This window comes from Physeter macrocephalus, chromosome 1, assembly GCF_002837175.3.
Source record: "Physeter macrocephalus isolate SW-GA chromosome 1, ASM283717v5, whole genome shotgun sequence".
In the NCBI taxonomy this organism is placed as follows: domain Eukaryota; kingdom Metazoa; phylum Chordata; class Mammalia; order Artiodactyla; family Physeteridae; genus Physeter; species Physeter macrocephalus.
The window spans coordinates 66,240,278-66,257,854 of NC_041214.2; the positions used below are offsets into that span (position 1 = coordinate 66,240,278).

The 17,577-nt window shown below is 38.7% G+C and overlaps 1 protein-coding gene across 1 annotated transcript in view; it reads right to left on the reverse strand.

Moving 5' to 3' along the window:
* SPATA16 (spermatogenesis associated 16) overlaps positions 1 to 17,577 on the reverse strand; it is a 243,826-nt gene that overhangs the window by 96,962 nt on the left and 129,287 nt on the right. Inside the window, exon 4 of the mRNA XM_024124419.1 lies at positions 4,451 to 4,535. Within this exon, the coding sequence (XP_023980187.1) occupies positions 4,451 to 4,535 (85 nt within the window). The remainder of the gene's footprint in view (positions 1 to 4,450; positions 4,536 to 17,577) is intronic.

The following is a 17,577-nucleotide window of genomic DNA, read 5'->3' on the forward strand; positions in this document are numbered from 1 at the left end:
TCACTGCTGTGACCTCTCCCGTTGCGGAGCACAGGCTCCGGACACGCAGGCTCAGTGGCCATGGCTCACGGGCCCAGCCGCTCCGCGGCATGTGGGATCCTCCCGGACCGGGGCACGAACCCGCGTCCCCTGCATCGGCAGGCGGACTCTCAACCACTGCGCCACCAGGGAAGCCCCAAACACTTTTAATGAAAGTGATACATCCCAGTATAAGCTGTCATATCGTGTAGAGCTTTATGCCTTTTTTCCTTGCTGAGTTGCTGACATGAAAAGTATTCCTAATGCAATTGAAAGGTGTTCTTGAGCTCACCAAAGCAAAGGTCTGTTCTTCTGCATCTAAGAGATTGTAAGTCAATGATCTGTGAGAGTAGGTGTAGACTTGTTCTTAAATTTTTACATTCTGAAATTTTCCATTTCCTGTTTAACATCTCTAAGAGAATAACTGACCAGGGTGGTAGGGATTTTATGTGGTTGAAAGGCAGATATATAGTAACTTCTCCACTTACAAAAGTAGTGAAAATAGCCCCTATCTCTTCAGCCTTAATGGATGTCTACAAATGTACATGCCGACATAATTTCTAGTCTGTGATGTGTGGGACGTTCTTACATTCAACAGTGGAATTGCCATGGTGGTTTGGGTAGTGGGACAGCCCTGTCTTTAAAGTTGGCATGTGGGCTTCCCTGGTGGCGCAGTGGTTGAGAATCCGCCTGCCGATGCAGGGGACGTGGGTTCGTGCCCCGGTCCGGGAAGATCCCACGTGCCGCGCAGCGGCTGGGCCCGTGAGCCATGGCCGCTGAGCCTGTGCGTCCGGAGCCTATGCTCCGCAACGGGAGAGGCCACAACAGTGAGAGGCCCACGTACAAAAAAAATAAATAAATAAAATAAAAAATAAAGTTGGCATGGACTGCATACTCTCTGGCAGTGTTCCAAAAACCCCTTTTGACTTAGAACAGAGCAAGGTTTGGGGGAAGATGTATGCATTTGAATTAAGATCAGGGAGAGGGTGGCTAGCAGAAGGAAGTATATGACTCTTGAGATACTGGTGTGGTGTGCTGATGTTGAGGCAGGTTAGAGGGGTTTTGTTTATGGAACTTATCTGCAGGATGTGTTTTGTAATCATGTTACTTTTTTCCATAACATAATTACATTTGTAATTATGTTACAAATTTCCTTAAATTTGTGACATCATATTTGTTTTTTTATTGAAGTATAGTTGATGTACAATATTATATAAATTACAGTTGCATGATATAGTGATTCAAAAATTTTAAAGCTTGTACTCTATTTATAGTTATTATAAAATATTGGCTATATTCCCTGTGTTGTACAATATACCCTTGTAGCTTATTTTATACATAATAGTTTGTATCTTTTAATCTTCTACCCCTATATTTCTCCTCCCCTCTTCCCTCTCCCCACTGGTAATCACTGAGTCTGCTTCTTTTTTGTTATCTTCACCAGTTTATTGTATTTTTAAGAGTCCACATATAAGTGACATCATACAATATTTGTCTTTCTCTGTCTGGCTTATTTCACTTAGCATAATGCCCTCTAAGTCCATCCATGTCTCAAATGGCAAAATTTCATTCTTCTTTATGGCTGAGTAGTATTCCATTGTGTGTGTGTGTGTGTGTGTGTGTGTGTGTGTGTGTATACACACCACATATGTATATATACATATATATGTGGTATATATATATACACACTATATATATATATATATATATATATATACCACATCTTCTTTATCCATTTATCTGTTGATGGACACTTAGGTTGCTTCCATATCTTGGCAATTGTGAATAATGCTTCTATGAACATTGGGGTGCATGTATCTTTTCAAATTAGTGTTTTTATTTTTTTCAGATATATACTCAGGAGTGGGATTCCTGGGTCATATGGTAATTCTATTTTTAGTTTTTTGAGAAACCTCCATACTGTTTTCCATAGCGGCTGTACCAATTTGCATTCCCACCAACAGTGTATGAGGGTTCTCTTTTCTCCACATCCTCGCCAACATTTGCTATTTGTGGTCTTTTTGATGATGGCTGTTCTGACAGGTTTGAGATGATATCTCATTGTGGTTTTGATTTGCATTTCCCTGATAGTTAGCAATGTTGAGCATCTTTTCAGGTGCCTGTTTGCCATCTGCATGTCCTCTTTGGAAAAACGTCTATTCAGGTCTTCTGCCCATTTTTTAATCAGTTTGTTTGCTTTTTTGATGTTGAGTTGTATGAGCTGTTTATGTATTTTGGATATTAACCCCTTATTAGTCATATCATTTGCAAATATTTTCTCCGATTCAGTAGGTGTATGACATCATATTTGGATGTACCTGAAAACATGAGGTTTTAGAGCGAAGATGGGCTTTAAGAATAGACCTTCTCAAATGTCTTATGCTAGTTACCTCTTATTTTCTACTTGAAGCACCTCTAGAGACTAGCCTGTTTTAGGTTAGATGTTGGTGTTAGAACTTGGACTGAGTCAGATCTGACTTCCAGACAAGGACCGTTTTTCAATATACCACGTTGCTTCAAATTAAAGGAGAAAAAGAGAATACAAGGACAAATAGGTTTTTGTTATCTTTTATTAATGCAGAATAGTAAAATAGTAGTATTCTTTTTATTCCTTTTTTGTGTAGCAAACATGCACATATTGGTAAGTGGAGAATTTTTTTAGTAAAAAATTTTATTTTATTTTAGGTAAATAAAATTGGGATATTAATGCTCTTTGAAAGCTAAAGAAAACAGACAAAAATTTATTTACAAAAATTTCAAGCTCTTAACCTATCTTAGGTTGCACCAACATTATCTATTTTTTCCTAGTTCAATGTAGATAAAACAGTAGGTACTCAATATATATTTGTTTAATGAATGAATAAATTGAAACAAACATTCGTTTGGGAACTAGTAAATGCCAGGCCTGCTGAATATCATCTAACCGTCAAGATTCAACTCCTTTCCCACCTTTCTTCAAAAGCCTCTGAAATACTTTAATAAAAAACCCTTTTCTTTTTACTATATCTATGTAATAGACATTATTTGCTTGTTTTTCATATCTAGAAATTTTTTACAACTATTTACTTACATACATAAGCAACTACTACTATTTTGCATGTTCCAGACTCCCCTAGGAAAGTCTTGTACTTATAAGCAAATTAATAATTTTTTGAAATAATGATAATTTTATCTACTTTAAGGTCAATTTACAGGTGTCAAGTATATTAGGACTAATTTAAATCTTTATTTTTAGGTAAATTGAGCTCTAAATATTTAGACAGAACCATATAAATTAATGAGAATTTTATATGATAAACCTAATACTTTATTTTTTACTGAAGATAACATGTGATATAGAAACAGAAAACTAGGGGCCAAGACACAATAGTGAAAATGTGGGAAAAATCAGGAAGTATCAGAAGACTGTTGACAATTATTTCTCACTTTCATATTAGTGTTTTAGCAGATCTTATATGTTGATCTTATGTGTTGATCTTATGTTGGTTGAAAAGGTTCATGTTCAATTACATTAAACCATCTTGAAATACAAAGAAAAAAAAGGCCACACACAGTTTGGAGACGAGATTTGGAGGAGGGAGTTGGCTTCTGTACTGGATTTTTCAAATATTTGAAAATATTTCGTTTGGAAGTGGGTTTCCATTGAGTCCATGTGGCCTCACTGGGAACTACTTGATGGAAGTTTTAAGGGAGTAGAAATCTATTTTAATGAGGAAAACAGTTTAATAATTAGCAAATTAGATGTTGTTTTTTGGGGGATAAGTGAGCTCTTCACTTTGAATATTTTTCGTCAGAAAGTCATTGACAATTTGTGGGGAGAGGATAGGATAAGAATAGATTTGTATGTTGTGAAGGAGACTGAACTAGTAAATACTAAATTTTTATAATTCTAAGAAATTCTGACTCTCATCTTGACATCTAATTGACCTTTGGTATGACTTCTTGCTGCCATTTTGAATAACAAATAAAAAAGATGATCTGCAGTTTATTACTGGTTAAGTGTTTCAAATACTACGTTACCCCACAAATATAATGGATCTTTGTATTTTCCTTTATTATGTAATTGGTAGTACTTCTAGCATCTGCTTTTACAGGTCATAGATTAAGAAGAATCTATGAAAATACAGTGTTCATTTTTTAAAGGATCATGTCATTATAGCAGCACGCCCGGGAAAGTAGTTCCTGGGATGTCTAAAATTTATATTGGGTTGTAAAACTGAAGTATGGGCCAAGGGTTAACAACCTTGAATTTTGCCCTTAAAATTAGTCTCAGAAAATCTACTTCATTATAAATACATTACTACTGAGTAGTGTCCTTCTGATTGATATGCCCAGAGCTACCTTTTTCAGCAGTCTTTTAAGCACCAATCCTTCATTTTGGTTCTAAAAATGAAATGGGCTCCTCCTCCCTAGTTGGGACATCAATTTTTACCTGCCAGTATAGTTTGATGAGCTTGCTTATAGACCGTTCACTTCCTCCACAGAGCCAGAATATGTAGTCAGCAATCATGGCACTCCTAAGAACAAGGACAGATTTTTTTAAAAAACAAATTTATAGGACAGAAGGAAAACTATAACAGGCAGTATATATAAATACTGAAGAAGAAGATTTTGTAATGTATAAATTTGACTAGACTAATATTAAGCAAAGCATAAGGCACATTTTAGAATGTAGAAAGTAGGTCTTTTTTTTTGGTACCAAAACTAAAACTGTAAGAGAAGCAACACACCATTTGTCTTCTACATTGCTTTTCTGTTTGTACAGTATAAGAATATTTAAAGACTATGAGAGAATGCTTTGTTTTGGTTACCTCTTATTAAGCTTCAAAGCATTTATAGAGTAATATATTTTATAGACTCTAGAACACCTTCAAACCTAGCATAGCATATATAGCTAACTATTATACTGGTACTAAAGCATATCTCAGACTTTACCTAAGTTGAAGATTATTCACCTCTGATTAAAGTAGTCTCCTTAAAATTGAAAATAAAAAATTTCCAATTCAACAAACACTCCCCTCCCCCAGCCTTTGTGTTTAATTGCATTAGTTTTGGAATCTAGTGTGTACGACCACTGCATTAGTCTTATTAAGCTGAGGGCATATTAAAAACTATTGTGCAATGGATATTAATTCATTGCTTAGCACCCTTTGGAAAAACAGTTTACTTTTATGGCTATTTCTCTGCTAGGCCTCTCTTTTCTCCAGAGATTCCAAATCCAATTAAATGTGACTGGAAGTAATTACAAATTGTCACGTTGGCCAGTTAGACATATAATAATCCTGTGTACCTAATCACTAGTACCAAAAGTTTATTTATTTAAGCAGACCTATCACTGTGTACGCTGAATGTTTTTCTTATCTTTGCCGGCAGATATGTGTTGTTTCCTGACATAATTGTAAATTGAATTAGAAATTTTCCTTCCCTAAATATATATGTTGTCTAAGGCAGAGCAGCTATAAACTTACTATGGTACTCTGCTGAAGAATTAGAATGTTTAGATTCTCGCTCAGGACAGACAAAAATTAGGACTCTTACAGGTTAACAATGGGAAAAAATACCACCATTTGAAGGATTACGCAGCTCAGCATTTCTCTTTTTACACATGTGGTATTGGAAAGAAGCTATCCACTGACATTTCAAAATAACTGGCAATAATTTAAGAATAACTTATCTTTCAGAAATCCTTTTATAGTTTTCAAAGCCCTAGTTTAATGATAAGATAAAGCGAGCTAGGAGGTTTTCATACTGCATGAACATGTACGGGGTAGAAAACAAGTTATAAAAATCAGACTAGAGAGGGGCAAAGTAAATTTCAAATATTTGCATTTTGATTGAAACACATGTAAAAATTTTCTTCCCCTGACAACCTAAAAAGGAAGTCTACTTGACATGTAGATGCCTGTCACCTAATAGAAATCTATTTTATAAATTGGATTTATAAGACATCAAGGAAGACTGTAAAGTCTCACTGCCAAGGACAGTGCACACTGTGTTCATACAAGTTGGGTCCTCTGACGTGATGACTTGATTCTGCACTCTGATTCCTCCTTCCCTCAGCATTTGGGTATGTAAATATGGCTCAAGCAAACATTGCTTAATGAGGACACCAGCTATTAGTTAAAGCAGCGGTGAGCAGCCTCTTTCTGTAAAGGGCCAGATAGTAAATATTTCAGGCTTTGTGGGCCATGACTACTCACCGTTGCCTTTCAGAAGCAGCTGTAGACAATAAGTTAAAAAATAAGGGCGATTGTGTTCTATTAAAACTTTATTTACTAAACACATGTGCTGGGTCAGGTTTGGCATGTTTTGCCTAACTCTAAGATAAACAAATTATGAGGTTGAGCAACAGGTGGCAAGCATTGATGTAATTGTCAATCAATAGTCAGATGCCAGCTTCTATACATTCTGGTCACAGGCCTCCTTAAATATTTCAGGGACAGCATACATATTGTACTAAAATTACTGAGCAGAGTTCAGGAAAGAAACTTTACAATTTTGCAACATGCAATAGCTGTTAAAGATAATCCTGGATCATAGACACAGTATCTTGAGTTAAGCAAAATCTGAATCGATTGTTTGTATTATATTAGTTATTGCCATCCTTGGATTGGAACAATCGTGAGAGAAGAGGAGGTAGGTCACTACAGTGGGCTTCTAGGGCTTTCCTGCATTTGTAAAGCTTTTGGTGAGTTGGTTTTGAGTTCACCATTGTAAAATTAGGAGTTTTAGCATTTTTATTAATGTTTTCCAAAAGTTGCTTTTTCTATTATAATGTGTTGTCAAATTGCTACTTTCTTTTTCTTTAAATTTTATTTATTTGCATGATTTTAAAAAAATTTTATTTATTTTTTCGCTGCGTTGGGTCTTCGTTGCGGCTTTCTCTAGTTGCGGGTAACGAGGGCTACTCTTCTCGTTGTGGTGCATGGGCTTCTCATTGCGGTGGCTTCTCTTGTTGCGGAGCACGGGCTCTAGGCGCGCCGGTTTCAGTAGCTGTGGCTCACAGAGGCTCTAGAGCGCAGGCTCAGTAGTTGTGGCGCACGGGCTTAATTGCTCCGCGGCATGTGGGATCTTCCTGGACCAGGGATTGAACCTGTGTCCCCTGCATTGGCAGATGGGTTCTTAATTACTGCGCCATCAGGGAAGTCCACCAAACTGCTACTTTCTGAAATATGATGTTATGACTCCCGGGGGCTCAAGTCTTTTTCCAAAGGAACACATCTCCAAATTTATATTGAAATAAGTGAGGAATTAAGATTTATTGAAATTTGCTACCTGCCCTCAGTGAAGCACAATTATTATAATCATAAAAAGATACCTGTGTTAAATAACAAAATATGGTTTCATAGAACTGCATGTTTGCTGGGATATTTTTCATAAGTATAGTGTATTTCTTCCAGTACCTGGCACAGAGCTGTGTTCATATTAGGAACACAATTTAGGTTGTAGTTGCTCCAACCCCATTTTATTCCCAGTGGAAATGGCAGTTATACTTTTACCACCCACCTTCCTTTGTCTGGTTCCCTACCATGGTTCTGTCCTACAGCTTAGCATTTATGTATCAGTGTAAAAATCAGTGGAAGAACATGAAAAGGGCATGGAAATAACATTATGTATACCATGCAATATTTGTGAGGCAAGAGTAGCAGTTTTTCATCATGCTGAGTTTTTAAAGGGCAAAGATAATTAATTAATTAACCCAGAGTATCTACAAGGAGTCAAGTACCTGTGGGATCCTGGTTTTGGCTAACTCACCTCATGAGTCAAAAGGAAACAGTAACCCATCACTCTTCCTACTTTTCTTCAGGTATCTTTGTTTACCTTTAGACCAATATCCTAGATGCTAGTCAGTGTGATTCACTGTTGCTTCTAAATGTCTTCCTGTCATCATCTTTATTCTCTTCAGCTTACTTTCATTAATCTACTGAATGTTGTAGCTGCACTGGAACTGTAAGATCACATTAGCCAACCTTTTTTTTTTTTTTAACATCTTTATTGGAGAATAATTGCTTTACAATGGTGTGTTAGTTTCTGCTGTACAGCAAAGTGAATCAGCTATACATATACATACATCCCCATATCCCCTCCCTCTTGCCTCTCCCTCCCGCCCTCCCTATCCCACCCCTCTAGGTGGTCACAAAGCACCGAGCTGATCTCCCTGTGCTATGCGGCTGCTTCCCACTAGCTATCTGTTTTACATTTGGTAGTGTATATATGTCCATGCCACTCTCTCACTTCATCCCAGCTTACCCTTCCCGCTCCCCGTGTCCTCAAGTCCATTCCCTATGTCTGCATCTTTATTCCTGTCCTGCCCCTAGGTTCTTCAGAACCAATTTTTTTTTTTTAGATTCCATATGTATGTGTTAGCATATGGTGTTTGTTTTTCTCTTTCTGACTTACTTCACTCTGTATGACAGACTCTAGTAGTTTAATATCTGTGGGTTTTGAGATTTACTAAGCGCTGAGTGAGTACCATGATAAGCCCTTTACATGCAGAATGTGAATCCAGCCCACCCACAGTTCTGCACCAGATCGCATCCTGTCTTGCCCACCCATGGAAACTGCTCCAGCAATTCTCTTTCTCTTTCTCTCTTTCCCTCTTGCTCTCTCTTTAAATTTCTCCTTTCTTCCTGGCGCTTTTCTACTAACACACAAAAATGCTGTTCTTTCTACCACCTTAAAACAAAACAAGATAGCCCCCAAACCTCTCTTGATTCACTTCCCTTCCAGTTAACTGAATTCTTTCTCTTAAAGAAAACCCAATCAAACGAAAGAACAAAAACTCCCCTCAAAAAAACTCACTCCAACAAGGCTCTTATTCCTCCCACTTCACTGAAACTGCTCTTGTCAATGCTACTAATGGTCTCCACACTCCTACACACAGTGGCTCAATTCTCAGTCTTCCTTTTACACATACTCTCAGGTGTAACTGATGCGATTGTTCTCTCTTCCAGTACCTACTTCCCACTGGGCTTCCACAACTCTGCTCTTTATGATTTCCCTCCGATCTTACTGGTTGCTCTTTTCAGTCTCCTTTGCTGTTGGCTCCTCATCTCTCTGGACTCCGAAACTTGGAGCTCCCCAGGGCCCAATGCTTGGACCCATTCTCTTTCTTTCTGTACTTAATCACTTGGTGATCTCACCAGTTTCATGGTTTTAGACACCATCCATTTGTTGACAACTTGCACATTTATACCCTGAGTTTAATCCTCTTCTTGGATCTGCAGACTCTTACAAAAACTGCCTTTTCGACATCTCTACTTGGATACCTAATAGGTATTTCAAACTTATTTCCATACCTGAGACCCTGATCTTCCTTTTTTCCTTTTCCCCAAGCTCTAGTAGTCTTCTCCATCTATCCAGTTTCTCAGGCAAAAAATTTTGGAGTCATCATTGATTCCCCTCTTTCTCTCACATTTCCCACCCAATCCAAGATAAAATTCTGGTCAGGTTATCTTTGACCTATTTCAGAATCCTGCCTCTTCTCACCACCTCCAGCATTACCATCTGGTCCATCACGTCTTACCGGGATTATTGCAACAGACTCCAAACTGGACTCCCTGCTTCTCCCTCCGTCTATTCTCAACACAGCAGGCAGAACAATCCCATTAAAATTAGTGCACCAGAGTAGGTCACTGCTGTGCTTAAAACTGCAAAGGCTTCTGTCTCACTCACAGTGAAAACCAGTCTTTAAAATGGCAGTTGAGCCTCACGCCATCTGGTCACATATTACTTCTCTGATCTTATTTCCTACTTGCTCCAAACTATCCACCTGCTTTCCTCAGAAAGAATAGGTACTCTATTGCCTCTGGGATTTTACACCTGACAGTCCCTGTCCTAGAATGTTCTTTCCCTAGACAACCCCTGAATCTCTTGCTCACCTCCTTCAGGTCTTTATCAGGTGTTATTTTCTCAGTAAGGATTACCCTGACACACTCCAATACCATCCATACTCTTGCTTGTTTTTGCTTTTTCCACAGTATTTATCGCCATTCCACATAGTGTTTATTTTATTATTTTTCATTTTGGTGGTGTTTATTGTTGTCTTCCTCTACTATGGGGGTCAGCAAGCCATGGCCTGTGGGCCAAACCTAGTCTGCCACTTGGGTTTGTTAATTAAGTTTTAATGCAACATAGCAATGCTCACTCACTCGTGCGTTGTTTACATTTTGCCTATGGCTGCTTTGGTGCTATAGTAGTAGAGTTTGAATAATTATGACAGAGACCTTATGGCCCACAAAGCCTAAAATATTTACTATCTGGCTCTTTACTGGAATGGAAGCTCCCAGAGGGCAGAGGTTTTTGTCTGTTTGATTCACTGCTCTCTCTGCAGTGCCTAGGATAGTGCCTGGCACTATTAGTGTGGCACTATATAGTGTAGTCGTCACTCAGTAAATATTTATTGATTAAATGATGAAGCATTACTTTATTTATTTATTTAAACTAAAAAAAATTTAATTCTCATTACAAAAATCCTGAGGCCTACAGAGTTACATAGTTTACTAGGATTATAACACAAGCAGTCTGGCCCTAGGTCTACCTCACTGTCTGTATTTAACAGAAAGCTTTTGTACTAGAGGTGACATGGGAATGGAGGGACAGACTGGGCTTTGTGAATTTAATTGTCCAATGTAGAATCCAATGCAACATTCAGCTCATATGAGAGCTTAATAAATGCTAATGGATGCTGATGTATTTATTACATAAATTAAAGAAAAGTACCAGGAAGCACAGTGTCTTAATGTGTTGGATTTAAAATTATTATTATATTTTAAAAAGTTATTTTATTTTATTTATTTATTGTTTTTGGCTGCGTTGGGTCTTTGTTGCTGTGTGTGGGCTTTTCTCTGGTTGCGGCGAGCGGGGGCTACTCTTCGTTGTGGTGCGCGGGCTTCTCATTGCGGTGGCTTCTCTTGTTGCGGAGCATGGGCTCCAGGTGTATGGGCTTCAGTAATTGTGGCACGTGGGCTCAGTAGTTGTGGCTCACGGGCTCTAGAGCACAGACTCAGTAGTTGTGGTGCACGGGCTTAGTTGCTCCACGGCGTGTGGGATGTTCCCGGACCAGGGATCAAACCCGTGTCCCCTGCATTGGCAGGCGGATTCTTAACCACTGTGCTACCAGGGAAGCCCTAAAATTATTTTTAACATGATGTCTTTAGAAATGTGTCAACAATTATTGTTTTTCTGTAAGCAAATCTACCATTCTTCTGATACTGTATTTGAATTCATAAAAAAATTTTTTCTGAAGTCACATTTACTTAATACATCTGTTAAATGTAAAAGGGTCAGAATCTGGCTTTCAAATGTATATGCATCTAAAATAAAAGATTTTTATGTCATGAACTCAGCTTATTGTGAATCAAATCCTATTTCTATCAAATAGCAAATACACAATAGAAGAATTTGACATGTTATTATTTATACGATAAGTATCAGTGTTGTTTTCCAAATTAATACTGAAAAAGGATCACTATGTACAATATAAAGATATTCATGCCAGGTGACTTTACACATTGAATATTTCTAAACAGACTGTGCAATTCTAAAAGTATGAGAATTATTGACATTTCTCAAGACCTATGTTCAGATTCAAAATTTATAGCATTTCTACTCAGTGTGGCCACATGGTGGTGTAAAACAGTAAGATATGGGTAAACAAAAGAAAATCATAGCACACCATCAGCTGCGTGGTTCATTGGGCTGACTGGCTGGGACCTTGAAAAGTCATTCCATTCAGCACCTTGCCTTTGGGCAGGATCACACTTAAACCTTTCAAATGAGACTGATGATGAGAATCTATTCTGTTTTAAAGATCTCCATGGAAGGACATTACTCTGCTTTCCTCACTGATTCCAGAGTTTCACAGCCATAAACAGCATCTTCTGCAGTTTTAGTCTGCAGGCTTCAGCTTTCTACCCAGTGATACTTGCAACCCCAAGTAGACTTTATCCTCTGAAAAGCAGTTCTACATATCCTCACAATAATTTATTAATCTTCTCTTCCCTAGGTTAATTAATTAACTCCAATTGTTTTAATCTTTCTCTGTGGGTCCTCTTTGCTTGACATTAGTCAGTTTCATGGTTGTCTTTTCAACTTGTTTCAAATTCCTCCTCCTTTTCTTTCTTCTACAACCAGAAATTGACCTCTTTCAAGAGTCCAAGGACAATCTTATGGAGTTTGTATGCAGCTATTTCATTTATGTAACTGGTATAGAAATGTATCTGTTGGATAGTTTTAACTACAGAATTCTTCTTTATTTTCAACATATTTAACAGGTTGTTTCCTTCTTTTTGTACTTAAAATAGCTCAAGAGTGTATGTATATACATGCCATTACTTTCACATAAATTAATATTGATGCAAAGTGCATATTCCTTTTTTTTTTTTTTTTTTTTTTTTGCGGTACTGGGGCCTCTCACTGTTGTGGCCTCTCCCGTTGCGGAGCACAGGCTCCGGGCGCGCAGGCTCTGCGGCCATGGCTCACGGGCCTAGCTACTCCGTGGCCTGTGGGATCTTCCTGGACTGGGTTATTCTTTTTAATACTAGTGTGTATTTGTATTCAAAAGGAATATGCACGGACTTCCCTGGTGGCGCAGTGGTTGAGAGTCCGCCTGCCGATGCAGGGGACACGAGTTTGTGCCCGGGTCCGGGAAGATCCCACATGCTGCGGAGCGGCTGGGCCCCTGAGCCATGGCCGCTGAGCCTGTGCGTCCGGAGCCTGTGCTCCTCAACGGCAGAGGCCACAGCAATGAGAGGCCCGCGTACCACAAAAAAAAAAAATCAAAAAAAAAAACAAAACGAAAAGATTATATTCTGATTGGGAGGAGAGCCAAACCAGCAAATCACTCAAGCAACCACACACACACACACACACACACACACAAGATGCATCTTTTTGCAGGCTCATATATTTTCCATGCAGCAGTCAGCCACAATGATCTTTAAAAAATGTAACTGTAAATTACCTCAATAAAATCCAAGCTCCTATGGTGGCCTCCCACTCTTGTAATAGGCTGTTCTTGTTTTCTTCTTCAACACATTTTCCATCATCCTCCAGTCAAGTGTGGCTTATTCAGTTGCTCAAAGCAAGTAAGAAGTTTGCTACCTTGGGACATTTGTGCATGTGGTTCCTCCTGCCTGGACTCTGTTTCCTCAGTTATTCATCTGGCTGCCCCTTCTCAAGATTTAGGCCTTTAGGCTTTAGCTTAAACATTGATAACCTCTTCAGTGAGGCCTACTCTGACCATTTTATCTAAATAAGTTCTGCCCTACCTCAGCCAGAACCTTATCCTTTTCCTGCGTAAGTCTCACATTGTGTAATTACTTGTTGGTTTACTTGTTTCTTACCCTCTTTCCTTAGACCTGTATTATCTGATATGGTAGCCACTAAGCCATATGTGGCTATTTATTTCTAAATGAGTTAAAATTAAAATTTAAAATTCAGTTTCTCAGGTACACAGATACATTTCAAGTGCTCAATAGCCACATGTGGCTAGTGGCTACTATGTTGAATGGCACAGAACATCTCCATCAACACTGGAAGCAGCTGTAGACTAAACCACAGGAAACTACCATTCTAGTGCCTCTTAAAATAGTAGGTGCTTGTGGGGTTAATTTTAAGTATCAACTTGACTGGGCTACGGTGTGCCCAGATATTTGATTAAATACTATTCTAGGCACTTCTGTGAGGGTGTTTGGGGGTGAGATTAATATTTAAATCTGTAGATTGAGTAAAGCAGATTGCTCTCCCCAGAGTGGTGGTGGTTCATCTGACTTGTTGAAGGCTTGAATAGGAACAAAAAAGGCTGCGTAAAGGAGAATTCACTTTCTGATTGTCTTCAAGCTGAGACAGGTCTTCTCCTGCCTTTGGACTCACACTTGGATTGGAATGTACATCATCGGCTCTCTGGGTTCTTAGGCCTTTAAACTCAGACTACAACTGTAGCCCTGGCTCTCCTGAGTCTTCAGCTTGCCAGCTACAGATCATAGGACTCTTCAGCCCCCATAAATGCATAAGCCAATTCTCTGTATATTTATCTCCTATTGGCTCTGTTTCTCTGTAGAACCTGACTAATACAGAGCTCAGTAATTTATATCTGCTTTTGTTTGTGCTTTGCCCTGGTCATCCTCTCGCCCACTCCACTACCCCTAAGTCATCTGAGGTTCAGCAGGAGGCCCAGCTCCTATAATGCTGTGGGTTCATTCATTTCAGTAGTTGGTGGACATTGAAGAAGTTATACTTTCGTCTCTGGACCTTTGTAACAAGTCTGCCTCTGTAACTAATTGCTTAATTCTTTGAAAGTTGTCCCTGAGACCAAGTCTCTACCTTTTGCAGACCAAATCTAATTAATATGTTCCTACCTTGATTATCATTCCAGATGTGGTTATTATGGAGTTCTAGCCATGCTTGCTCCTGCAAGATTGTCCAGTAATGGATGAGAGTTTTTCTTGAAGTTCACTGTCTGCCTACTAGCCTGGAATTTCAAATATTGCCTGTCTCTAGATTCTCAGTTGATAACCACCACACGCAAAAACAGTAATAGTATCGTTATTTGTAACAGCAACCAATATTTCTTGAGTGCTTACCATGTATATAGTAATTGCTTTTACATCTCATTTAATTCTTAGAACCAAGCTATGAAATGAGGAAACTGAGGTTCCTCAAATTGAGGAGACTAGTTTTCCAAAAAAGCAGTGAAAGGGTCAGAATTGAAACAGATATATTTGTCATCAAAATTTGGCCTCTTAACTCTGGTAATGTACTATTTCCATAATGCCATTCTTTTCTTGTGCATCTTTTACAAGACTTTATTAACTTTTGTTGGAATTCCTTGATGCTAATTTCTTGCCAAACTGTTGACTTCCCTGGTGGCACAGTGGTTAAGAATCCACCTGCCAATTCAGGGGATATGGGTTTGAGCCCTGGTCGGGGAAGATCCCACATGCTGTGGAGCAACTAAGCCCGTGCGCCACAACTACTGAGACTGTGCTCTAGAGCCCGTGAGCCACAACTACTGAAGCCCCCGTGCCTAGAGCCCATGCTCCACAACAAGAGAAGCCACTGCGACGAGAAGCCCGCTCACCACAACGAAGACCCAACGCAGCCAAAAATAAATAAATTTATTTTAAAAAAAAGGTTGATGGAACAGGTTTTCAGTTTTTTAAGGTTGTCTTTTACTTCATAACATTTCTTAGTTGAGACTACATTATCAAGAGCATTTTTCCTTACCGATCTTGAGCAGGATAATTTTTTGTCTCCAAAATGAAACAAAACAGACAAGACAGAAGAAATCTGCCCAAGGGTGGAAGAGTATGTTCGTCTTAGAAAAGGTTCCCTCAGGTGTAATAACCTAAGCACCAAACAGTGAGGGAGAAAAGGAAAGGGAGAACATTGTGTGTGTGGTCCTATGTGAAGGCTGAACCCAAGTCATGGGGTCATGCCTCTTACTCTTTTAGAGCATGCTTGACCTTGGACAAGTCACTTAATCCAAGTCTTCCTCCTAACATTCTATGGTCCATTTCTAGAATGAAGATGATTTTTAATAATACCTATATTCTGGACGGGGATGTGTGTGTGCGTGTAAAAGTAATAATATTTGTAAAACGGTTTGAAATCTAGGAAATGAAACCTACACATTTTAGGTTGATACCATTGTTATTAACATTAGTGTTGTCAACCAGAGGGTGAATGTGGTGATGGTGAGGGTCTCAAGTTGAATCCGATGCTCCCAACTCGGGCAAGCTTGGTTTCTGTACTGAAAGGATAGGACTGGTGTGAAAGGTCAGAATGAGTTGAATGTAGAGCTGGGAGAGAGGTAGCTTATACCTGGGGAACATCTTTATATGGTTGACATTGTTACACAGGACACCTGTGACCCAAGGAGAATGGATCTTTAAAAACAATTTTATGTGTAGCATTCTCAATTTAATCCAAATAGAAGGACCACCTTAACAAAACACCATCACTAAAAACAAACCTATCTGTGAAAATCTCACCAAGATACAATAAAGAATCTGTTCTCCAAGTGTTAACAGCTCACTGGTGGAAGACTGGCGCACTCTTCCAAGATAGCAGGTTATACAAGTAACATAAAAGCAGTTGCTGATTTTTATGCGTGATATGTATTCAGCGAGGATATTAGGCAAAATTATGTGTTCAGATTTGCTTTCTGCACTTTTCTAGACCCCTTTAAATAGTTCATGCCTCTGTTCTGGCATCTCTTTTCTTTCCTTCCACTGTATTCTGTTTGTATTTTGGCCACCAAAGATCCCCCACGATGAAATTCACCTTCCCCTGGCCTCGGGTCAGTACTATAGGATTCAGTTTATGCCTTTCTCAATACCTTCCTTCATTCAAGCATATAATTTTTCAAGGCAGTTGTACATCTCAAAATAAGTAGATAATTTGTGAGGCATCAAAAAATCTCCTGTCCCCAAAATGTTTCCCTCAATGACTTAAAGTACCAAAAAATGACACATTAGTCACTTCTTTTGGTTGCAGTATTAAATGGTCTTGTACATTTGTGTCTTTTCTGAAGATGAAGGCATTATCTTCATCGATAACTTTGAAGAAATTATTTTCATCAGATTAAGGGAGAGGCAATCCAGTGCAGGGATTGAGAACTCGGATGTGGGAGCTGGACTGCCTTTGTTTGAATCTCAGCTCTGCCGTTTGTTCGCTGTATAACTTTGGACAAGTGACTTAATCTCTTTGTGCCTCAGTTTCCTCATATTACGGTGCAGATAATAACAGTTGCCAACTTCATAGGATTGTCAGGAGGATTAAATGCGTCATTATATGTAATGCACATTGAGCAGTGCCTGACACTTGGGAAGCACTCAATTTGCAAATTATTATTCTGCTCAGGCACTAACACTGGTATTTAGGAAAATGAAATACACATTGCTTCATTGAGGAGCTTATATCCAAACAGGCTTAATTGAGACTGCTTCAAAAGTGTATTGATTTTCTCATTATCAGTAAAGTTATTTCTTGCACTTGAAAAACTTACAGAACCTTATAACTAATATAGGTAGTACAGTATTCTGAGAGTGCAATGAGAGTGCCACTTTCTTCGTGCAGCCTACTTTAACCGTTACTGCATTTAAATATTCTGTATTCTTGTCCTCCACCCTGTCATAACACTTTGCTTTCCTTAGAGCCCTTTAACTATCCCTTGTGAATTAGCTATTGGTATTCTTTAAAGGCATCTCTGATATAGTACAATTTTGAGGAGGGCAGGGATCACATCTCATTCGTCATTATGAATTCACCAGAGACTTGCTACACGATTATCAAATGAATGAGTTGAAATATCCATAAGGACAGAGACTTTTTTTTTTTAACATCTTTATTGGAGTAAAACTGCTTTACAATGGTGTGTTAGTTTCTGCTTTATAACAAAGTGAATCAGTTATACATATACATATGTTCCCATATCTCTTCCCTTTTGCGTATCCCTTCCTCCCACCCTCCCTATCCCACCCCTCTAGGTGGTCACAAAGCACCGAGCTGATCTCCCTGTGCTATGCGGCTGCTTCCACTAGCTATCTATTTTAC